The sequence below is a fragment of the Corythoichthys intestinalis genome, chromosome 18, assembly GCF_030265065.1.
Source record: "Corythoichthys intestinalis isolate RoL2023-P3 chromosome 18, ASM3026506v1, whole genome shotgun sequence".
NCBI classification, from domain to species: Eukaryota; Metazoa; Chordata; class Actinopteri; order Syngnathiformes; family Syngnathidae; genus Corythoichthys; species Corythoichthys intestinalis.
In genome coordinates, this window is record NC_080412.1 from 27,331,636 (window position 1) to 27,356,124 (window position 24,489).

General features: G+C 39.2%; 1 protein-coding gene across 4 annotated transcripts in view; it reads right to left on the bottom strand.

Annotated features, from left to right (window-relative positions):
• Nucleotides 1–1,936: 1,936 nt before the first annotated feature.
• ttc3 (tetratricopeptide repeat domain 3) overlaps nucleotides 1,937–24,489 on the bottom strand; it is a 37,115-nt gene continuing 14,562 nt past the window's right edge. For 3 of the 4 annotated variants that reach the window (XM_057820923.1, XM_057820924.1, XM_057820926.1), the window contains 27 exons: nucleotides 20,326–20,496; nucleotides 20,154–20,240; nucleotides 19,909–20,018; nucleotides 19,700–19,823; nucleotides 19,502–19,621; nucleotides 19,330–19,428; nucleotides 19,108–19,241; nucleotides 18,903–19,036; nucleotides 14,938–15,258; nucleotides 14,600–14,851; nucleotides 14,487–14,524; nucleotides 13,854–13,910; nucleotides 13,716–13,780; nucleotides 13,496–13,648; nucleotides 12,858–13,362; nucleotides 9,161–9,223; nucleotides 8,945–9,094; nucleotides 8,739–8,878; nucleotides 8,592–8,660; nucleotides 8,364–8,460; nucleotides 8,159–8,262; nucleotides 5,239–5,317; nucleotides 5,075–5,167; nucleotides 4,841–4,998; nucleotides 4,161–4,431; nucleotides 3,993–4,085; nucleotides 1,937–2,462 (listed from right to left, as the gene is read on the bottom strand). In XM_057820923.1, the coding sequence (XP_057676906.1) occupies nucleotides 2,352–2,462; nucleotides 3,993–4,085; nucleotides 4,161–4,431; nucleotides 4,841–4,998; nucleotides 5,075–5,167; nucleotides 5,239–5,317; nucleotides 8,159–8,262; nucleotides 8,364–8,460; nucleotides 8,592–8,660; nucleotides 8,739–8,878; nucleotides 8,945–9,094; nucleotides 9,161–9,223; nucleotides 12,858–13,362; nucleotides 13,496–13,648; nucleotides 13,716–13,780; nucleotides 13,854–13,910; nucleotides 14,487–14,524; nucleotides 14,600–14,851; nucleotides 14,938–15,258; nucleotides 18,903–19,036; nucleotides 19,108–19,241; nucleotides 19,330–19,428; nucleotides 19,502–19,621; nucleotides 19,700–19,823; nucleotides 19,909–20,018; nucleotides 20,154–20,240; nucleotides 20,326–20,496 (3,798 nt within the window). In that variant the 3' untranslated portion in view covers nucleotides 1,937–2,351. The remainder of the gene's footprint in view (nucleotides 2,463–3,992; nucleotides 4,086–4,160; nucleotides 4,432–4,840; nucleotides 4,999–5,074; nucleotides 5,168–5,238; nucleotides 5,318–8,158; nucleotides 8,263–8,363; nucleotides 8,461–8,591; nucleotides 8,661–8,738; nucleotides 8,879–8,944; nucleotides 9,095–9,160; nucleotides 9,224–12,857; nucleotides 13,363–13,495; nucleotides 13,649–13,715; nucleotides 13,781–13,853; nucleotides 13,911–14,486; nucleotides 14,525–14,599; nucleotides 14,852–14,937; nucleotides 15,259–18,902; nucleotides 19,037–19,107; nucleotides 19,242–19,329; nucleotides 19,429–19,501; nucleotides 19,622–19,699; nucleotides 19,824–19,908; nucleotides 20,019–20,153; nucleotides 20,241–20,325; nucleotides 20,497–24,489) is intronic. The other variant, XM_057820925.1, reaches the window with a different exon arrangement.

A 24,489-nucleotide genomic window follows, 5' to 3' on the forward strand; every position in this document is an offset into this window, starting at 1 on the left:
GAAGTTCAAGGAGTCTCTGAAGACGGATGCCCTAATGCTGGTCGTGGAGCATCTGTCTTGCAGGGCCGTGGAGGAAATCAGCTCACGCTACATTGACAACATCGACACGATGGCTAACCTAGAGGACGTGATCACGCCCGTCGTCAAGAAGCTCCTCGCCCACTTTGGCTCACCGAGTAAATTGGTGGAGGCGGTAACGGGCGACGAGGAGTCTTTCGACAATGCAGTCTTCACCCACCTCCAAACCCAACTTACCATCTTCAGAAAGCAACCCAAAGGCGGCAAGGGCCCAGGCTTTTTCTCGTCTGTGGCTAAGCTGTGCTTTCGCTCCACGTGACCTATGGTCCTTACCTTCTTTCAGGAGGCATTCCCTAACATGACTACTCAACTCCGCCTGTGTATATAGTGTAGATATTTTTATCATGCACGTATAGTCGAACAGTGATACCTTTACTTATGAGGAACAAAACCTGAGTGTTTGGAGTTACAAGCGGTTGCTTGGTCAATTTGTGGTTCAGATGTGTCTCCACTTCCCGGACAGATACAGTCAACGACTCAAACAACTGAAACATTTGGACTCAGAGCGTGAAGCATATATTATATATATATTATAAAACAAAGGAAGAGGAGGCACGGGAATTATTACCTCAATTTATTGAACTGATACTATGAGGAGTCACGTCTTAACCCTTTATAAGGCACTCATTTTACTCATTGGCACCAATAAACGTCCAATCTATTTGAATAGAAGAGGCTAGCAGCGAGTGATCGCTTTATGGGGTTAAGCTTTTTTAAATGACCAAAAATAGTCACTTGCCCTATAAAGCCGCGTTTCCCAATCACAGTGTGCTGCAAGAGATGGTCCGGTGTGCCACAGGAAATTACCTGACAATAATGTGCAGTTATCCATGAGATTCTTACAAGAGTAAAATTATAATATTAGGGCTGCACCTATCGATTATTTTAGTAGTCGATTAATCGATGAACTAGTTAGTTTGAATTACAGACTAATCCGGATAAGGAACATACAAAAATAAAATACATGAGGATCTAAGTACTGTACAACAAAAGAACAACTGGCTAACTTACATAGCAAAAGTCGCCATCTTAAATGCTATAAAATGCTATTTTTTTCAATGCTCTTAACAAATGGTTCAAAAACACCCCCCCCCCCCCACACAAAAAAAGTCTAAATATACCTATAAACTAAATTAAGAATGCAGTAAAAAAAAAAACATTAGCTTAAACAAAAACTTGGCTTATGTCTGTCTTAACAGTAAGCAGCTGGATTCAGCCATGTGAAATGAGTTATATCATGTTCACTGTTGCCACTAGAGGGCAGTGTATCCATCCAAATCAGTCAACTAAATGCAAACACTTTCAAAACAAACCATTACAACACCACTTTAAACAAATACTCGAAGCAGCAAAATGCAATTCGAATCTTTTTTTCTAATTACTCGAGTTAATCGACTAACGGTTGCAGCTGTACAAAATATGAGACAGTAGATGCAATATGAAAAAAAAAATTGTTTTGTTGCTTATTTTTACGTTACGTGAACTTGAAGTTGTTCAAGGTCAACGAACTTCAACTTTTGGCGACGTAAGGTCGGTGTGAACACAAAACTGCGTAAGTGCCTCAGCTCAAAGAGGGTTTGGAAACACTAATACATAGGTTTAAACTCAGAAATAAAGGTACCACTGTGTAGACATGTATCATGCCTTTTTACAATACGACTAGTATCTATTAGCTTATTGTTGATAATATTTATTGTTTTTCCTGTAGGTCTGTATTTGAAAGATGGAAGTATTTGCACCCAACAATACACTCGTAAGCATTGCGGTTTTTGGGGGGATTTTGTACTACTGTATTGTCAAGTGTATAAAATACATAAAGGAATATGGGAACAGTTACATGGAAATAAGTCATATCCAGTACATTTAAAATGTTTTGCTTACAAGCAAAATAAGATTTTTATTAAAAGTTCTTTATGCAAAAACCATATAATAAAACATACAGAACTGTGGCACAGAAACTGGTGTGGGGAACGCAACGTTTAACATGAATGTTCCTTCATTGGAGCACTGATGCACTTTAAAACAGGCTATTTTGAAGATTTGTATATACTGTAAGTTGGATGTGTGCTCTAATGCTCAAATTATGTAAGTATTGGCCTATTTTTGTTGTAGAGTTGCCCAATTTTCTTAAAATAAAGCAGTGAACAATGCTAATAAAAGAATCAATGACAACATTTGTGTGACAGATAAACAGCAACTTGTATATCAGAACTTTTAACCACCCAACAACCAAAGAACATTTGGGGGGAAAAAAATGGTAGTTAAGACGGTGATCATGAGGCTTGGTACCTCCTACCCGGCAGCGCGGGGAACTCATCAGGCAACAAAGCACGCTCGCGGCAGGTGGGACACGTGCTTTGCTCCTTCAGCCATGCCGCGATGCACTGGAGACAAACAGAATTTGAGTCAAATTGCTGAACATTTACACACTTGAACTGGGAATGGGAGTGGATGAACATGTTTCTGTGCCGTTGACGACTTGTGACCAGAGGTGGGTAGCGTAGCCAAAAATTGTACTCAAGTGCGAATAGCGTAACTTCAAAATAATATTACTCAAGTACAAGTAAAAGTAGTCAATAGTCATCCAAAAATTTATTCAATGAAATAAACTACTCAAGTCTTATATTTAAAACGATAGCATATTTTTTTCTAAACATAAGGTCTTCTATATGAACTGTTGTTATTTTTATACTATAACCTATTAGATGACCATAGTAGGCCCAAAATATACCATAATCATTGAAATCATACTGGGGAAAAGAAATTAATACCTGACTGCAGCCCAGAGCAGAGTGACAGCCATTACAAACTACCAGTGTTGTTTATAACAGCGTTAGAGTATAACGGCATTCCTGGTGGTTATTTTTGTCATTAGTGAGTAATCTAACTAATTTTCCCATCTTTGCAACGATGGTACCATTACTGAGGATGTGAAGCAAGTGTTACTACAATTTGGTTGAATGACACAGGAGAAACGGAGAGAGCAGAGCGGGAGGTGTGACGCCTTTGCAAACGCGATACTAGTTGGCCTGAAGCGTTAGCATTAGCATTTAGCGTTGCGAGAGTCATCTTAAACTCTCGGGCAATTTTACCAACTTTAACGGTTAATTCACAACATTAGATGACTTTCAAACAGAGCAAAGGTTACAATCTAGTTATCGCAATATCCTTAATACCCCTCTGTTTAGCTGAGTTCAGGGTAAAGAATTGAGATAGGGGCTTTTGTCCCTGTGAACTTCACACTGTAAATGATTTTTTTGCGCCAGCGTACCAACAGTAGATGTAGTTTGTACGGTGTAGTTTGTCGCAGCTGTCTCTTGGCTCTGGCTGTCGTCAGACCCTTCTCGAAAAATGAAAATCACCCATCACTAGAACATGACTTCCACTGGATAAACATTTTCCACGAAACTAAAACTCGCTCTGCTTTTCTGTGGTCTAATCGGTGCCAGATTAAAGCTAGGAAAGCGTTTGAAATCTGCACTTTTATTTTTGATGTCAGCGTTCTATCTAAAAAATTTTTTTACAGTGCTTTAAAGACGCCACTTGTTGTGATAGGACACCGACGTGATCATAAGACTGAACTGCAAGCTTCTGTTGTGTGTGGTGATGTATGTGTATTGTTACGTCTAATGGGTATAATGGGGTCAGTCATGTGATTATTCTTGCTGCGTCTCATTGGTGAGACTGAGTGAGCCAATGTTCTGATAAAAATTAAGAGGAAAAAAAAGTAGCGACTAGTACAGCCCAAAGTAGCAGAGGAAGAGTGGCGTTTCTTCACAAATCTACTTAAGTAAAAGTATGGCGTGGAAAAACTATCAAGTTAATTTTTCTCAGGAAGTTACTCAAGTAAATGTAACATGTTACTACCCACCTCTACTTGTGAATGAGTCCTATGTTGTCTCTGCATAGCTCACCTGCTTATGGAAGGTGTGTCTGCACTCCAAAACACAGAGGTCATATGGACTCATATCTTCCTGACAGATGACACAAGGGTCCTCCAAGTTCAGCTGCAATTATTACATGTACCACTTCAAGAAAATGATTTCGAGAACAACATTCACAATTGAATTTTGTGGTCTTACTGCACTGGGTCGGGGTGGTCTTTGGTATCCTAATTGCCGCCAGACTGGAGGACAGTCCAAGTCCGGGGTTGGCCCTGCCATCGCAGCGGCCCCCTGAGGGGAAGCGGTCCACGTAAGTCTAGTGAACCCATGGTGAGACAATTTGAAATGTTTTACCTGACGGTCCAAAATTAACTGGCTCACACTGTTGACCACATCCTGCAAGCTCATGCTGTTCAGATTGCCACCGTTGGACACCCGCAATTCCTTGAAAAACCTAATCAGGTCACACCTGGAGGGAAGAAAAATGCCAAAATTTCGTGGAATCTATAATGCAATTCAAAGGCTTGTTACCTGAAGAGCTTGGGTGTCAAACTCAATGGAAAACTAATGATTTGAAAATCCACTGACAACTATTGTGATAGTTGATAAATTGTTTAGACACATTATTGACCTAAAAATAGTCCCAATGATAAATCATTTAAAAAAACTATAAACGAAATTTTATTTTTTTTAAACTGAATGTTCATTCACCTTTTTGATTTTTTTTTTTTTTTTTTTAACTACACATTCGCTGACCATGGGGTGCACATGATTCACATGATTTACTATCATTGGCCACACAAAATGATGCGGCGTGCCAGATCTGGCCAAGGGGCCGCCTTTTTGACACCTCTACAATGAAACCATTTGCTTTGCACCTCGTGTAGTCAGGGAACATGGCGACCAGTCGCTCTATTGCCTTCTCAAACATGGTGTTCATGGCCGGGTTCCTTGTCTCGGCGGCGGGAGGCACCACTGGTTCCGCTGTCGACTGCGGCGGGGGCTCAATGCTCATTGAGGCTATTCCGGTACACACCTGCAAAGTTTCATGAAAAGATAGCGGCGTGAGGAATTTGTCCAGCAACACAGAACTTTCTCCCGCAATGTCTTACCGGGGAGACTCGAGTATCGGTCTGGTTGATGCTAAGCAAGTCGCTAACCCTTTTGCCACTTTTGACTTGCTCCAGCTGCTCCCTGTGTTGTATCTATGGATAAAATGAAGACTTTGAGCCACAGTTTCACCATCTGAATAGCATTTACGCAAACTACAGTGTACCTCAACGGCGGCAATTTTCTGCTCCAGTCCTAGTATATGCCTTCTCACGTTTTGTCTCTCCGCTTCCAAGTGAGGAAATCTGCCATTTTAAGTTAAGGCAGAGACATTGTTGTTTTCATCAACGAGAAAGAAAACATTTCGTCATCAAACATTTTTTCATGACAATAACGGGATGGTAACAAGATAAAAATGTGTCAAAGGAGACTGAAATAAAACAAAAGACGAATTTCAATTTTCGTCTGATGAGACAACACAGAGACAAAAATGCGATTTTCCGTCAAATCGCGCCGCTTGCGAGATTACACAGCGGAATCAAGATTCCCCGAGGTAAGCACAGAAGTCAGGCTTACTTTTCACACTCCTATATATCACCAACACATTCATCCATGTCATGCATTCCACATCTACTTAAAATGGTGATGCCTGTCACTACCCAATTGTGACTGGCTACCCGGATCGCGATGGATTGCAACTGCGCATGTGTGAACCGACGTCACTTACTCTTAAACATTGATTGCAGTTGTAGATAGATACGTGATCGATTAAACGATAAAAATAATGTTTTCTTTTTTGGGTGTAGATAAATGTATGTGAAAATGACTCACTGATTGGATAGAAGAAAATCCCTTTAAATGCTGAATCAGTTTTAATGTGTAGAACAAACTCAAACAAACTATACTCATATATGCAAATACAGTGGTACTTCGACATACGAAGCTAATTCGTTCCAGGACCTTGTTTGTAATTTGAAATGGTCGTATGTCGAGCAGGATTTTCCCCATAAGAAAACTTAGATTTCCATTACTTCGTTCCACAGCCCGAAAACTTACACTAAATCTTTAATAAACACTGCTGGTACTATCACAAATGGCAATTACACATAGCAAAACAAGTACATTATAAACAAAAATCGGAATAATACAGTATAATAATAATAACAACAATTCCTGTAATTATGTAACGAATCGGGTTCCAATGTGGCGGCTGTGTTTTGCGTGCTGTACCTGAACGCATCACGTGGCTGACATGGCAGTGAGATAGAGAGTGCGGTAAGAGATTTTCTCTTTTTAATGTTTTGTTGTTGTTGGCGTCAACTGCAGTGGACAGTGGGCATGTTGTGTCGGACAGGTTCTGCAATAAATGATCAAAAACCTGACGAAGCTGGCGTTACCAATAGAGGTGTGCAAAATTTCCGATTCTTAGCCATTACTCGCGATTCGGCCGTGGAAGATTCGAGAACGATTCACAAACATCCAAATTCCGATTATTGAAATATGCCAAGTAAAGCGGAAGTACGTACAACACACTCAGCACGCTGCGCGGTCTTCGGGACGCAATGAGGAACGGAGCGAGAGTAGCTAAACATCATGTTTCTCATTACCCGGCCCCTCGGGTAATGCCAATGCTCAACTCACGGCTCTAGCTCAACTCATGCCACGAGATTTAAAAAAACACAACAACACACCTGACTGCTGCCGAAAAGCTGCTACAAAGTACACCCACATAATGTTACGGTAGATATCATTTATATAGGACTAGATGCAATATAGATTCGGTAGCGTTAGCAGCACATCTACAAAAAGCTAGATGCGGGCATTAGTAAACGGCCGCCATCTTAAAGCAGTACACTTCCCTGCAAGGCTGTTGTAGCGAACTTTCCAAGCGAACCTAATTAATTTTTTATCTAAAATACTCCTAAATCGGTCAAATATTGACTTGAATCTATCTTTAAAATAGTTTTAAAACTTTCACATGTCGAAAGTAGACAAAAGACAAATTATGGAATAACGGGAGCAATTCTAACAACTTTAACGGTTGATTCACATTAAATTAATTGAATGTAGTTTAAAGCTGCCGATACAGAATGGGGACTGGAGTTTTTTATTTACTGTTATTTTTGTATATTTGTTTACTGCTATATGTTAACTTGATACTGAAATAATAGTTTGGTTTAGCCTGAGAGTATTTTTGAACAATTTTGGAACTAATGTACAAAACATTTTTTAAAAAAAACATCTAAAAAAAAAACAAAAACAACAAAAAAAAGGAGGGGGGTGCATCAATAATCGTTTTATAATCGAATCGGAGCCTCTGAATCGTAATCGAATCGTTAGGTGCCCAAAGATTCCCAGCTCTAGTTACCAAAATAATAATTGTCGCATTAACTTTTTAAGACTGGCGAACGGCGGTCAAAGGAGGATCGTAGACATTCTACGGCTATATTGTTGAACCAGTTCACAGATGCGCACCCCACGCTCATATATTTCTATCATTTGCATCTTCATTTCAATGGTAAGCATCACCTTTCTCCTTGTTTCAACACCTGTATCAACCTTTTTGAAACCTGTGTTGATTTCTCTCACAAGAAAATCTGCCGTGCGTTAGTCTGCAGCGCTGTCATGTCCTCAGATGTACAATCAAATGGCGGGTCAAATTTTAGGTCGGATCTCAAAAAGATCGTGTGTCAAAGCGATCGTATGTCGAGGTACCACTGTATAGGACTTTGAAGTTTTCGTACATCTGTAAAATAGCACCGTTTCTTACATAGATCCTATCAAAGACTAAAATAAAAAAATAACGTTTTTAAGTTTTTCGTTTAAATTTGAACAGCTGGAGTGTGTTTACTCTCATGACATATTAGAATTGTATTCAGTGTTATTTCATCGTATTAAACAAGATCGTTTCTTCTGGGATTGATATGATAAAGTTGTGTTTTTCTCCAAGAATGTGACAGTTTGCAGACATGACATTTTGGGTCATGTAGGTCACACTTGTACACAAAATGTTAATACTGTGGCCAACGTGATGCTAAATATGATGTCCACTTATGTGCATGGCATGGCTTTATGGGATTGATATTTTTTTAATGGTAAAAAATATTCACTTATTCTATAAAGGTTTAGAAAGACTTGTTCCTTACCGCTGCACATTTTCATCCAGCTTGGCACACAGAATCTTGACATCAGCCAGTTGAGCTTGGAGGCCGTACAGACGCTTATCACGTATGGTTTCCAACATGGACAACTGGTATAGCGAATTACGGATTTTAAGTTATATCACTTAAAAATGTGTTTTTCTTAAAAATGAAATGAGCTAAGCAACTAAATATAGCTTAAAGAGCTTACTTGGGCAGCGTGGGACCTCTTTGTCGTGGCAGCAATGGAGTTTTTGTAGCGCTTGATTTCATCTTCCAGACTCATCTTCTCAGCTGCTGAACAGTTACTTGAAAGGGGAATAAAGAAATATATATATATATATATCCTGTGATATCATTTATATAATACAATGGCTGCCCTTGACAGGTCTAACCCATTTGATCTGGGAGGGATGGCAGGTAAAATGTGACACTTTACCTGAGGTCCAAGAATTCATTCAACTTCTCTTCATAGTCGTCTTTGCTTGCTCTGATTTTTTTGGTGAGACTGCGTGTAATCAAATAAAACCACAGTTTCAATGAGGAAGTTTGATTTTTAAGTCTCTTTGGATTTCAGTTTCCGCACCTCGCTTGCTCTTCTACTAATTTTTCCATTTCCGTCTTGAGGGCCTTTAACTCATCCTGGTTGGCCTTCTTCTCCTTTTGATCCTTCTTAACCTCTTCCTCAAGCTTTTGCTGGAACAGGGTCAACTCTTTTTCGGTCACCTTTGTTAGAGGAGATAGGGCAATTAGAGACCAGCCAGACGCAACAATTCTGCATTCCTTCCATACTTTTATGTTGGTACTGATATCTTGGATCTCCTTGTCCAAGGAAGCTAGGGTCTCCTGGTGCTTCTGATCCACTCCCTCGCTTTCTTTTTCTATTTGACGTATATGCTCCTCCATGACACTAATGCTCTTTACTTTTTTGTTGATGTCACCCTGGGAAAAGATTGTTCAAGGAACGTGTACAACATCTGGATGATACTTACTATAACGAGAACTTACTTGGGATTTCTCATAAGGCTGCAAAGGTTCCGTGTTCACCGCAACGCTGGTTGCTTGAGATGCCTGATGGTTGATGGAAAAAGTGCAGCGTTTTAATGGACTTTTCTATTTCATGGAATCAAATATTTTCTGAGGCCAGTGTTGTTTTCGTCAACTATGACGATAACGAAAATATTTCACTAACGAACATTTTTTTTTTTGACGATGATGAGCTAAAAACAAGGCTTGGGAGACTACAACATAACAAGACAAATGCCAGTTTTCGTCTGACGAGACGAAAATGTGACGTCGTTTCTGTCATTTGTTCACAATGTGTAATATTTTCATATTGTACGTGGCGTACGAGAGCTTGCATCGTAGCGGTGGTTAGGTCGTGTGAAATGTGCTGTGCCTCTTCTTCACCGGAGTTTAGGATTGTGTTTCAAGCTAGGGCTGCGTTCCATCTTGCTTGTTTGGCAACACATGGTAAGATTTGTTTTCTTATCTTTGCAAAAAGAATATGCAATGTTGCTTTAGCTTTTAAAAGGTCTGTACTGAGTGATCGTCACACACTAAATTAGGGATGTCACTGATTTGATCACGTGATCAGAAATCGGGCCTTTTTTTTTAGAGGATCAGAATCAGGATTTTAGTTTTAAAAAGGTATATATTTTTTATTTTTTAAGGGCTAAGAATTAACAAAATAATCCAGAAATACAATGGCATTGCCAAAAGATACAAAAACATACGACTTTTTTTTTTTAAGTATCAGATCGGGACTTGGTATCGGCAGATTCTCAAAATCAGGTGACATCGACTCGGTTGCAAAAATATGCAATTGGGACATCCCTAAACTAAATGTAACTTGTTGCGTTAGCATAGCTTTCGCATAAGCAGCAACTTTAGCGTAGCGAGCATTCTCTTAAACACTTGGACAACCCCCCCCCCCCCCCCCATACAGTTCATGACTTCTAGGTGGTTTAATTGAAAATAATGTACTGCTTTTCCTGCTGAGTGTGTATTATCACCACGAAATTGGCGTCGTCCTTGTAGACGCTACAAAATGTGCTCGTCTTTCTATGTTCATTTGAAATTGTTGGAAACCTTTTTAATTTTTGGAGTATACTGTCACTTTTGAATTTGAGTAACTCGACTAAAACTAAACGAAATTTGTATGAGATTTCGTCAACTAAAACTAGACGAAGACGAACACAATTTGAAACGACTAAAATATGACTAAGAACAGGAAATATTTTCGTCCAGTCAGGGTTGTTTTTGGCACCCATTTTCATTTTCATCTTAGTATTAGTCTTTTGGACGAAAATACTTATTACCCTAGTCTTAGTCATATTTTAGTCATTTCAAAATGAGTTGTCTTCATCTAGTTTTAGTCAACGAAAATTCAAACTTCGTCTAGCTTTAGTCAACAATTCTCAAAATGTTTTCGTCTATAAACTTAAAAAATTTTAGTCCATGAATAAATATATAAATAAAAGGCTTCCAACAATTACGATTGAACATGACAGACGTGCACATAACTGTACAAGGACATCACCATAGTCATGATGATAATACACACTCAGCAGGAAAACAACATATTATTTGCAATTAATTAAGCTCACCTGGACGCCACGAACTTACTATGTAAAATGTTTTCTAAAAGTTTAAGAAGACACAGAGTCACCGCACTAAATGCTAACGCAAACGCTATGCTAACGCTACTAAGTCTAGTGTGTGATGATCACTCAGCACAGACCTTTAAAGACTAAAGCAACATGGCATATCTTAGCCAAGATAAGAAAGCCAAACTTACCAAGCAGCACCTCACCCATGTTTTACAAAATGAGCCTGGAATGGGCACAGGCTTACTCGTTGGTGTGTGTGGGGGGGGGCCGCAACAGGTCACATGAGTGACACGACCTAATACTGCTAAATGCATTCTAACTACACATACAATAGGAAAATATCACACATTGTGAACTTATGACGCAAGACTGCCTAAGTACGAATTTTCATCTCTTTTTCATGTTGTCAGACGACAACTGGCATCCATCTCGTTATGTTTTGGTCTTTAGACTTCTTGAAGACACTTCTTCAGCACGTCATCGTGGCGTCATCGTCACGAAAAAACTTGTTCGTTGACGAAATATTTTCGTTACCGTCATCGTTGACGAAAACATTGCGTCCAAAAGACAAAAATTAAAAGGGCTGCCAAAACCAACACATTCTGAGGCTTTTCGAACAAATCCGGTGACAAGCAGAGAGTTTAATCGCCACAGGGGCAGAATTGTTTAATTTGTTTAACAAGAACGTTGCTAAATGTTAATTTATCAAAGATTGAGTTGACATGGTTTTCTGAAAAGGCCATTTTTCCAGAAAAACATATAAACGTAAGTCCATCTGGGTGATAAAATGTTCATGATGAATCTAAGGTGGATTTCAGTGATAAGTGCCATGGATATTATTTATTATTTCACTCCATCTTTGTTTTTGATTAGTCGTAAGTGTTTTTACTTATGACTAATACTTTGTTCTTTGCTTTACTTTCACATTTAGCTTTGATCATGCAGGATCATGTTTTTCTTGTAATGTTTAGATTGCGTAAACTGACAAAAGATCACTTAGTATGTTAGACTTTTGACCTCAAGCCCAGGATGTTTTTCTTATCTGTTTGTGTATTGAAGGTTATTTATGATTTAAGAGCAGCATAAAGTAATCCCAGTTTAGCGTAGTGGAGAACGGTTTCCTTTCTCAGGGTTAACCGAGTCTTTTAACAGTGCAATAAATCAAAGATGGCGTTATCGGATTTTTATCTTTTCCCGACACGTTTCTTTTCTTGTGAGTGGATGCATAAACTTTGGATTATTTTATCGCTCTAACATGGAGGAAATGTGCATGACAAGAGCCTATTATCGTTCCCTTTTATGTTATTTGTTATTAAAAAGTTGTACAGTGATCCCTCGTTTTTCGCAGTTAATGGGGGCCAGAACCCACCGCGCTAAAAAACGCTAAGTAGCGCACCCCCCAAAAAAAGATTTATCACTGGAAAGAGATACATATGACACATGTTTTTCACCTTTTTCCCCAAAGTATGTTATAACATGTTACTTTCCCGCATAATTATTTTTTTTTAAAAAGTAGATGCCCAATCCATTTAAAACATTTTTTTAAATGCTTGTCTTTGTTAATTAAACGTCTCATTGAGTGAGTTCACTCAAATCCAGCTGCAAACTTACACACAATGAGTCGCCAGAGCAATTGTTTAACAAGTTAAACGATGGTTGACACACGCGGCGCTTTGAAGGTCGAGTCTCTGGCAAGATCAAAGCTTAACCGTCTGTCAATCATCGTTTACTTTAATAAGCAACTCCAGTTCACGGTGTGACAAACAAAAAAGAGGGAGGGAGGGGGCATCAGACTATTGGCTCGGACTATTGACAGAAAATTTTGAAACGAGTAACGAGGGATCACTGGACTCCATTTTGTTTTCAGTAGAAATTATTTAAAAACTAAAGCACAACAGGGAAAACAATTCCAATTGGCTTTCCGTTTCAAAAATCAGATTTTCTTTTAAATCCATACCGCACATCAATATAAAATCCCTTAATAATTCTACATTTCTGCTGTTTCAAACTCCAATTAGAGGTAACGTCTGTCAATTAACACAACAAACAAACAACAACAAAAAAACGACTTCAGTGAAATATTGACATCTTACCTGTACTTCTGCATCTTTCTTCAAAAGTCCGTCTTCAAGTGTTGAACTTAAAACACTTGAACAGGAAAATGTTTCCCAGGATTCATCCACCCCGCTAGCATAAAGGTCAAATAAGCTATAATCGTCAGGCGAAACCGAGACGTCATCCGAGTGATCAACTTGGCCTGTCCTTGAATGAATGACTGAATAATCAAAGGGTGGGGGTGCTCCATCCATATGAAGTCTTTTATAAGGCTCCACATTATTAAGATTCCTAGATGTGAACACTTGGGAAGAGTTTGGGTGTTGATTGCTAATAGTCTGCTGTAGAGAGACGGCGTGCTTGGCTAGACCGATGCGGCCGCCGATGTTTATGAAGCGAAGGGATTCCTCCAGGAAACGCTCAACGCCGCCTGCCTTTTGGATCTTGGTAAGAGCCACAAGCGGGAAATTTTCAATCTCGCCATGCAGCAACGGGTCGTCGACAAGGAGGGGGCCGTGTTCCTCTAGAATCTGTGCGAAGTAGCTACAGGAAGACAAATAAGATCAATTTAAAGTCAGCTTGTAGTGAATGATTCCTGCCAGCCCTCCAGTCGAAATCGATGTGACGGCTTTTGCCGTCAATGGCAACCACTCAGAGTAGGCACGGCTCTACTCACTCGTATAAATTTTCCTCAGTCGGATCCGGATTGTTGTCCAAAAATTTTTTAAAGTTTGTATGATTAGTTCGGTTATATTGGTCCTCAAAGTTGGCCACCTGGGCTTGAAGGTATCTGGGAATCCGGAAGGGTTCACTGGGGTCAAGAAAATATCTGTCGAGTAAAATGATGGGGTTCGTCAAGAGACCGATTTTGACTATGAACCAACAATGTGACTTACATCGGATCTTCTTGGTCCCACTCTTCTTCTGCTGAATTTTGTATCCCAGGCCATACAACAACACCCTGAGAAGTTGTTTAGCAAAATACATTTGATATTCGACTCATTATTGACCATTTGACAAAATGAATAACTCACCTTTGACTCTTTAGATTTCTTTTTTCGCCCTCGATTCCTTACACTTGCAGGGAAATTCTGAATGAGACGTGTAAAAAGAAAAAAAATGGTTACTTTACAGGGTAGACAAGATGGCGCAGCTGACTAAAAATACCATATTTTCATAAAGTCCAGAAACTAATTCTGGACATTCTTATTTATGGATTGTTATGAACTAACAAGCATGTTTACTTGTTGAAATTTGAAAGTTCTTACTTCTTATTCATTTATTTTGCTTAGCGGTCTGGCAGGACATGGCAATATTGCCATTTTGGGTGCATTCAGTCTTTACCTACTAGAGCAAGTGTTCCATTGTCCAATAACATTCACCAATGCATCCTTAGCTTAGCTTGAATATAGCATCTCTTGTTAAGAGAAGACACTTGGCGCTATTTAAGGTTAACCATGGGTATTTTGACATTTTTAAAGATCAGACATCCATTGAGCTACAACTAAGCTGTTTTGCAAGGGCTAGCATTGACAGCAGTTATCTTCGAGTGACTGTGGATGACTATGGTGACTAAGGACACTTGCGCCTTGTAGTCAGTTGTGGCTTTTATGTGGGGGTATGCTCCATTGTGCAGAATTTACGGTAATGACTCCTGTGTAACTTACATTTTGATTAGACTTTTTTAGAACTGCGCAATGTCCGTCTGAAAAGAAAAAATGGTCATATGATGACATCAGGGGAGAAAAAAATAGATAAATTTCATTAGATAAATACGTACCAATCATATCAAAGTACTCATCAAGTAAAACATTAGACGAGACATAAACGTCTCTATGCTCCTCTAAAGTCCAGATAAAAAGTCTCATTTCGTGCGGCGGGGCCTGCTTAACAAAATCAATCAGCTCGTTGCTTGAAAATAAATTGGGGCAGGTCATCTCCTTTAAAGGGACAAAGGTCAAAAGTGGGGTCAGGTCGAGCTCATCCAGGTGGTCTGTGTTGCGTTCAACAAAGGACTTGGCCGCCTTCAGATCTTGGAATAAAAGATAGAAAGTCATTTGAGAAGCAGATCCAACATGTTGATAAGAAAAAAGTTGAAGATGACATTCGATTTTTCACCTGCATCGTTGAGGCGTCCCGCCCATTGGCTGAGCTCCAAATTAACATCCAATGTATTCGACAGCAGATGAATGAAGACGCGTGCCCAAACGCGATTCTTTCTTTCGAGAAGCAACTCAACGGCCTGCTCCAGAGTCTCCAGGCGTTCCTCTTCCCAGTTGAGCATCTTGCCGGCGAGATGGTTCCCACGTGCCGAGTCCAGCTCCAGCCAGGGCCTCAGGCCGGCGCTCACGGCTGACACGGTGAGACCGGTTTCCTGGCGGAGTAGCTGCATCATCTGGCTGATTTGCAAGAGGACTCGATCTCGATACAGCAACCAAGCTAGAAATAGAAACAATAATCAATTTATATTCGAATCGGAGCCTCTGAATCATAATCAAATCGCTTGGTGCCCAAATAAATGCTAACCGCCCGGTTCTTTGCTTTTTTATCAAAGAATCGAGAACGTTTTACGTCCATGTCTATAAAGAATCCAGGGATTTAAGGATTTATTCACAAGAATTTTCAACGGAAAAAGCTTTTTGTGGTGATAAGGGGGAGTTACAATGGCTTAAAGACTAGCAGCACATTCGACATATTTACGTAAAATAAATGCTAACTGCCCGGTTCTTTGCTCTTTTAACTCATTTGCTCCCAGAACCGTATAAATACGTTCTATTTTTAAATGCTCAACTGTCCCACAAACGTATTTATACGTCTTTTGTGTTTTTTTTTTTTTTTTATAAGAAGCATATATAGCTTCCGCTGTATCTGAGAAACTACGAAAAACGCTCCAAACCAATTTTAAAGCAATAAAACTGGCCACTGGAGGGCAGTAGCGCATTTTGGAAGACCAGGCAAGCCAATTCAACAGCAGTGAACGGCCGGCCAGCATTGTCAGAGCACTGGTGGATTGAGCCCAGGCGGCGCTCCGACCAACGAGAGGACGCCTGGGACGCCAGGCACTGGACGATCGTGCAAAACGAGTGAAACCCCCCGTGGAGCGGCTCGCCAAGCAGACCCCGCAGAAATGCAAAAATAATCCATCTTTGTGAGACAGACAAAGATGAGGGAAAAGTTTACACAGCTGACGTGGCGACAACGGCGTCATCTCGGCGACAAACCGTCATCTCTCAGTCGTTGTGTGTGAATAAATTGTTACTATTCTATCTAAAGTTCTATCTGTCTGGTTGTTCATGGTATTTTGTAAAAGGAAAACATTCAGATGTTTGGGATGTAACTAATGCAAAAAATAGCTTTGTTAAAGTCAAAGTAATGTTTGAAATCTATGCGTTTACACAAAGCTAATTTTCTCCGTTTTTTCATCAGAAATTGGAAAATTGCTCAAACTAAGCTATTTTCTAATGCTGATTTCTAAAGAATGGAAAAAGATACGAACTTACTTTTTTTCTGCTGAAAGAAGAGAGCCTAATCTTTCTTTTGGTGGGTTCAAAGTTTATATAGCAATAGAACAGAATTTTCTGTGGGCCTTGCAAAATCAGTCAAAATCCCCCCCCCCAAAAAAAACGGCCGGGAGCGAAGGGCCTTGCTCAGGTGAAAATCCTTGGGAGTGAAACAGTTAACAAAGAATCGAGACTCTTTTACGTTCATATCTATAAAGAATTCAGGGATTTAAGCATTTATTCACAAGAATTTTCAATGTAAAAAGCTCTTTGTCTGTGTTTCCACTCGGTCAGCTTTGACGGAGATAGGCCCCTTATTAATCTGCCCCGCGCCCCGTATCCCGTCAATATCATTATGAAGTCCATGGCACATGAGAGCTCCGGATGCTAACTATCGCCACAAGAATATTGGAATAAGTTGGATCACACAAGAGGTTACCGTGAAGATCTGCAAACATTTTTTGACATCAAACACGCTCCTGCTCAAACACTAGAGCAGGAGAGTGCTGTCACTGGCGAAGACACATTAACGCTACTCTCGTCTCATCCAGTCTCTCCTATTCATTATTCTTTTGCTGCTCGTTTTGTGAAATATCGACAGGGCTGTCCTACTCATTAATGTTCCACTCGGGTTCAAATTGGAAGGGCAGAACCAACGACATGTTTATGTAGTTAAAGAGTGACACTGTGGAAGTCCGGCAGCGTGGCCATGTGACGTCACCGCCCTGCGACGTCAACAACAATGGTGACCTACTAGTTAAACTAATTTTTACAAATTTGATTAAAACGAAAACATTAAGAGGGGTTTTAATATCAGATTATTATAACTCGTACTAACATTTTTCTTTTAAGAATTACATGTCTTTCCATCTGTGGTTAAATTTTTTTTTTTTTTTTAAATTATGTGTGTGTGTGTGTGTGTGTGTGTGTGTGTGTGTGTGTGTGTGTGTGTATATATATATATATTATATATATGGCGGAAAACAGACAAGATTGAAAAAGCAGTTTCTCCTCTTGCACTCCTCTTTAAAAGAAACTGCTGTATTTTAAGCCAAAACAACTGTTGTGTTTGATAGAACAATATGTCAATATGCTGCCATAGCCGATTCATGGCGCATTAAGCCCCCGAACTATTTTTAATTTGTCTGTTTTACCCTGAAAAACCCCGTTTACAGACATCGCGGAACCGCTGTTGTTTCAACCCAGCCATAAAACGAAGGTAATTAATTATATTTAACATTCAAAATGTCTGTTGTTTTTAGCTTAGAATAATTAACTGATGTCTCAAATTCCGTTGTAATAATAATTAAAAAAAAAAAAAAAAAAAAAGACTTTAAAAAATTATTCACTCGCATATTTTAAACAAATTATGTCACAATGAAAAAAATGGCGTCTGAAAAAAGTCACAGATATCTACCTCATAACTTTCGCTTAATTGTATTTTTTTGTTACTGTCGCATTTTCTCCGATATGTTAGATGATAAATAATCGATCCAAACACAGAAAAATTGAAAAAAAAAAAAAACATTTAAAAGGGTAAATACATGGAAAAAGAAAATCTCGACCACTCCTTGATGTCTGTGATTTCTGCATTGCGACCCTTGTTATATTACCGTGTTTCACCCATAAAATCCCCCAAAAATCCAGCTGTGGCCATTCACATCTGTGTCTTGACACTCAGTGATACATTCTACATGGGAGTTTTTGGATCGAAACAAGGTAAGTGCACAATAATATCTCGTTAAAGTCACGGCGTCTGTAATTCTGCTCTCGCGTGCTCTCACCTCCAGATAGGGTTTTGCCGTTTAATTTTTTTCGCTTTTATTTTAAATGCCCTCTTCTTCAAACTTTTTCTTCCCCCAGAAAATTGAGATTTTAAGCTTTCCAATGATGTATCACACATGCATATCGGACAATTTTGAAATTTGGTCAAATTGGGAGTCTCAGAGCAGAACTTCAAGTCACCTGAGTGTTTTCCGCCACATACTGTACTTATATACAAATGGAATTTGTCTGTACTGTGTGTGTGGGTGTGTGTATGTCTCCGCTCCCTATGGACTCCGAAAAGTCTGGGCGGATTTTGACGAATTTTACAGACTTTGGTTTAATTTGTGAAGGTCTTCATTTAGTTCAGAAAATTAATTTGAAACTCCAAAAATTTGCATCGAAAATCCCTGATTGTGGAGGTGACAACGCAGTCTTATGGGCAAAAGACTCGTCTCTTGCGATTGCAATGTCACAGTTGGCTTTCAAACTTTACGGTTTCATGTACAAATTTAAATGTGCTGTCATGATACGTTGTGGCTTTTGGATTAAAAAAAAAAAATGAACAATTTTGCGGAATATTACTAAGGGATTCATTTTGGCTGGAAATTCATACTGTAGCGACTAATGTGTTACCCCCGCAATGGTTCAGGGGTAGTTGTGGCAACCATGACAGAGTGGTGGTTACCGTTATGTTCTGGTGTTTTCTGTTCAATAAAGACACCATCTTTTGTGGTCATGTGGTGTATGAGGCACAAGAGCAACAAATGTGTAACATGAACAGTCTCTCTCATCCTTACGTATGGCGTACTACTGTACCGTTCTGTTGGGTCTGCTCAGTGGTGCAGTTTTTGGCCACTTGCATCTTAACGTCGACGCTGCGCTTCTTTTCAGTGATTTGCTTATCATCATTTTCTCTTTTCAAATGTTTTTTCTCCTTCATTTTCTTCACACTGGAATGAAAACAATGTTTTCACAACTTCATTTAACATCATAAGTCAATTGATGAACATTGAATCCTCACCGTGCCGGCTTCTGGTTCACTTTTGCTTTTTTTGGAGTCGTTTGGTTGGTGTTCAACACGTGTTTTACCTCGCCCTCTTGGTCAAAAATTTTAACGCATGAGATTATACCAGAACAGTCAGGAGTCAGACATGGCTGCATACCGTGTGGAAGACAAAAAAAAAAAAAAAAGGATTTGTTGAAGGTCCTCAGCACTAGGCACGGTAACTTCAAGAGACATTACCTTCTCGCTTTTCTCAAAAGATGCCGGCTTGAACGCTTTCCAGCAAGCGATGTGGTATTCAATAAGGCACTTCTGGCTGCACATCAACTGAACAAAGCCCTAGGAGGTGCAGGGAAAGAGTCAAGTCTTTTCTTGAAACTACAAAACTATGGCAGTTTATGTGGAAACTTACTTTAAATTCCGAGTCGGTGATGTACATGTTTTTCCAAGAACCGAGGCAGTTCTCACAGCGACAAACGGCAATGGGCCGAGGAGGGTATTTGCACGATTTTATGCAGTCCTCTAGAATTTTCTAAACCAAAAAATTTAATAGGAATATTCATAATTTGCGCACATGGCTTTCACGCTGAGCGATCAGTTGTGAACTTACTTTAAAATATTTCCAGTCGGTCTCTTTAATGATTTCTTTTGTTAGCGGCCAGGTGAGTTTACGTGGTGTTATCTTATTCACCATCTGCAAGGAATCTTGGAAATGTTCCAGCGCAACTGGGTACCTGACAGTAGGATCAACATTAATATAATCGTATGAAATGTCAGACAAATGTACGGAATATTCTTTGACATCTTCTGTCACCGTACTTTGTCTCGTCTCGGTAAAGTATCCCGTAAGTGTAGTAAACCAGATACTGAATATCCTTTCCCTTGTAAGACTCAATCTTCTCCAGGACTTTATGTACTTCTGCGACCTCCTGTTGCACACGGCAAAAGAAAAACATTCATGGGTGAAAAGTGCAATGCAAATAAGAACTACCACAAAAAAAAAAAGAAAAATAGATTTTTCACATTTAAGCAATCCTGATACAAGTTCTGAGCTTTTTAGTTACCTGAGGTTTGCCGATTGTTAGCAGAGTACGCACATGGCCGTAAAGCAACAGTTGCATTTCCAGCTCCGACAAACTGAAACCGATTTCCTGGTTTTTGAGAAAAAAGAAAAATTGCACACAGGAAACAAAACAAAAAAAAAACTCTGCAGCAACGCCGCCACGCCTTGGTCACCTGTAATGTACTGGATCCCTGCAGGTCAAACACCTTCTTGAAGCCATTCTGCACTTCAAGTCTGGCCTGGTAGCGGAGAGCTTTACAGGCGTCCTTAATCAAACATCTAAACACCTCATGGTGCTTCGTGATTTGCTTTTGGACCTCGGATTCCGCAGCATTAGGCAACACCTAGTAAGAATGACCTTCATGTAAAATACAGTTGCCACAAAGTTTTTAAGCAAGCAAAAAGCGCATTATTTAGACTTCTGATAACGGAAAAAATACGGTTAAAACACAAAAAATTAAACTGCCAAGCGGTTACAAAACACACAAACGCTGTTACACTCAAAACAGCTAAAGAGTTGCTAAGAAAATAGGCACACGCTCAAGCCACGTTTATACGACGAAGATTTTGCGCAATAAGGCAAAAGTGTCATTTTGCAGTTTTCCTCGTTTACATGACCATTATGTGCCATGTTTTGCAAAAGTGCATGAAACCTCCAATTTGCCAATGTGTAGGTGGCAGCACCACCAAAAACTTGATTCCTGCGTGCAACCCTTCCCTTCCGCCGTTTCCCGCTTACTCTTTGTCAAATAATGTTCTTCTCTGCTCTAAATACGTTTCTGTCATTAGAGTAGTGAATAGTTGACTAGATTCTTTATCAGTGTATTTCGATTAGTCGAACGATAAATCTGATAAATGTCACTTTTTTCAGTCATCTTCACAATTTACCTTGAAGTTGTTTTAGGCATGTTGTAAGTAACAATGAAGCAAAATGGATGACTATTTCCTTCAAAAATAATATTTTATTACAGCTCCCTGACTTAACTGTAGTCTTCAACGGTATTGATTATCAAATTCGTTGGCAACTAATTTATCAATCGATTTAATCAATTAGTTGTTGCAGCTTTATTAAGAAGCTACTTCAGACAGTAGGACTATTGGCAAAAATGAGAATTGTTGTTTTCCAAAGTAAAAGACTTTTGTTCATGTCCTACTGTGACTTAACAAAAATATAATGAAGAAATCTTTTTTTTTTTTTTTTTTTTTTTAAACCTGTCCTGTTCAGCTGTTTGACACAGAGAATGGAAGTCTAAGTGCCCGGATTCTGAACAGTTTTAATGTTTCACATGGAGAGTCTGACATACTCCCATTGTGATCCTTCAAAATACCTTTTTATTATGACAAAGCAGCGAACAGGAAGGGATTATGGGGGGACAGAAGAAAAGAAATACAAGAGAAGAAAGAAAATATAATGAAGAAATCTGATAATATTTACAACTGAGAATTACCGTATTGGCCCGAATATAAGGCGGCCCTGATTATAAGACATCCCACGCTTTTTCAAGACTGAAGTTTGAAAAAAAGACTTTTTGAACACCAAATTTTTATACAGAAAATAATTACAGTACATCTGAAACAAATGATTATAACTATATATTTGAGAGAAAAGGCATGTTATTTTGCCTCATTCAAATCTTAATATCTGAACTTTTAAATATGTAAACTAAAGTGCAATCACATTCGTAAATGAATGGCTTCTGGTTTTTGAAATGTAAATAAACCAATCTATTGTGATAAAACAAAATTGCAATAACTGCATTAACCATCAAAGTGAAGTCTAACTGTAACTGTAGTCTTGAAACAAATCCGAATAAGGAAAAACATTGCAATACAATAATGAGAGTTGCTGAGATCTATCATGACAGAACATCGCTTCAATGATATCTGGCGTCATCTAGCGTCGTGAATGGGTATAATGTCTAGACTGCGAATATAAAACGACCCCCTCTTTTTCCATCTTATTTCAATGCAAAAAACACCGTCTCATATTCGGGCTAATACGGTAATATCAGAGGTTGCGCTAGACTTTTTCGTTGTCTGTCATTTTGACTGACAGGGTCATAAAAATCCGGTCATAATCTATTTTTACCCGTCACTTAAATTTTTTAAAATGATGATAATGACACTGTGGTGACCCTTTGTTTGGCATAATTCACCTTCCGTACTTGTGTGTCCATTTGGCCGAGCGCGTTACCGGTGTAGGTTCAAGCGCCTACACCGGCTACGACAGTCACGTGACAGAGACACTTAAGAGCCGCGCGCGGTCCCCTCACTGTCCACTCGCTCTCGCTATATGATTGGCCGAAGAGTCGAAATGCTCTCCCGTGAAATGCCTGTTTAAAAATGTTACCGTTGTTACTTCTTGCGTTCGCTTATAAGTGCCCATTTAAAAAGGAAAAGCGATGGATGATACTACACACAGAGCGTATTATTAACAAATGTTAAAGTTGTATAATCATATAGCGAGAATAAGAAACGTCACTGAGGCCCCAGTAGGTAGGTAGCCTACCATATGTAGCATATGGAACAATGAAATTAACAGTTCACCTGCTGTGGCCTGAACGTAGTCTCACACTTTCCTCCTGGTGCGCATGGACTTGAATTGCGTGCGCGCTTGTGCAGTCCCTGTTTTTTCACCTCTTTTATCAACACCGTTGTCGTTTTGGGGCTTTTTGAAGAAACTTCGGACACTCAGTTGCCTTGACATTTTTTCAGAGTAAGGCCAACGACGTCATGCATCAAGAGAGACAATAGCTAATTAATATGCTCACTCGCCACCCTGTGGTCTGGGGTGTGAATTGCAACCGGTCAAAATGACGGATGGACTTCAGTTTTTTCCGTCACCGTTTTAAAAAATCGGTCAACGACGGAAAATATTCGGTTAACGCGACCCCTGGGTAATATACAAGTTATAATTTCAAGTTTAAGGTGAAGAACGTCCTAAACTATTAATTGGTTATCAAAATTGTTGTTGATTAATTTGCTAATCAATTAGATGTTGATTAATCGATTAATAACTGCACCTCTACAGTGTATTATTCGTTCATTCCATATCCTTTTCAGAAACGAAAATCGGAAAACGGATAACGACTTATTATTTCATTTCTCGTTTTCAAATCAAAAATCAGGAAAAAAAAATATTTTTCGCTGATTTGATATTGTCTTGAAATTAAAAATATAAAAGAATGGAATTATCATGGTATTTTTGTTCTATTCATTTTTGGTGTGTATCATTTTCGATGTGTTGTGACCCAGAAGTTGATTTTTTTTTCCAGTCAGGCCAGTCTTAAACGCCACGGATCTTGGAACCTGTTCACAGAGAGTCCGCCATCCTTGACAAAAAAAAAAAAAAGTAATAATAACTGTAAAACGTTAGCTATCGTGCTGCTCGATTCACCCATCAATGGAATAACCAAGTAGAGACTGACTGACCTTTCCGAGAAAAAAAAAGCCAACTTCTAGGTCAAAACAAGAAATAAATGAGTCATTATTGGGGTTGTCCGATATTATAGGGGAGCCGATAATATCGGCCCATAAAAGCATTTTAAAATAAAAACGTATGATATCGACGTTGGTTTTTCATTATTGGTTTGGGGCCAATAGCCATGGTGCCTTAAAGTTGCCTGTAGAAGCCTCCTGCCTTTGTACAAGGGCTGGTCACAGCTTAGCTCAACAGTTATGCTTATTGACAATTAGATGTCGCCAAACTAAGATGCTTGGGACTTGTTATGTTTGTTATCATTATTAAAGCATCCAGTGGGCCATCACAATACAATTTGCCAAAATATGTTAAGTCCACGACCGCATATATCTGTACCGGTTTCATATTGGCATCATATTTTTGAAGTTTGGCAATATTGGTATATCGGTTCAAATTTCATTACAACATACAACCGGACAACTCTAGTTGTTATCAGATTTTGGATTCTAAAACAGATTTGCAATAAATGAATTATACATTGATAACTCTTGAATAACTTTGAAAGCAGTTAGGACGTGTACAAGGCTGCTACTGGAAGACATGTTTTCATACACTGTCTGACTGTCTGCGTGCATGAAGCCATTAGTATCTTCACCCCCTTCACTGACAAGCATATTGGAGCATTATTGCCATCTACTGTTCTGGAGTACGGGAGTTTTTTTTTATAATTTCCACTCTAGAAGGCTGTTTCAAATTTTTCCAAGATGATCGCTAGAGCTCTCTGGAAAAGTTTTCGCATTGTCATCCCCATAGCGGTTGTCGTGTAAATGGGCCCGCACTTTCTGTATGTGTTCAATATGTCGCAGTCTGTCTTCTTTATTTGTCTGAGACTCAGACGAAGCCTGCTTCACTTCCT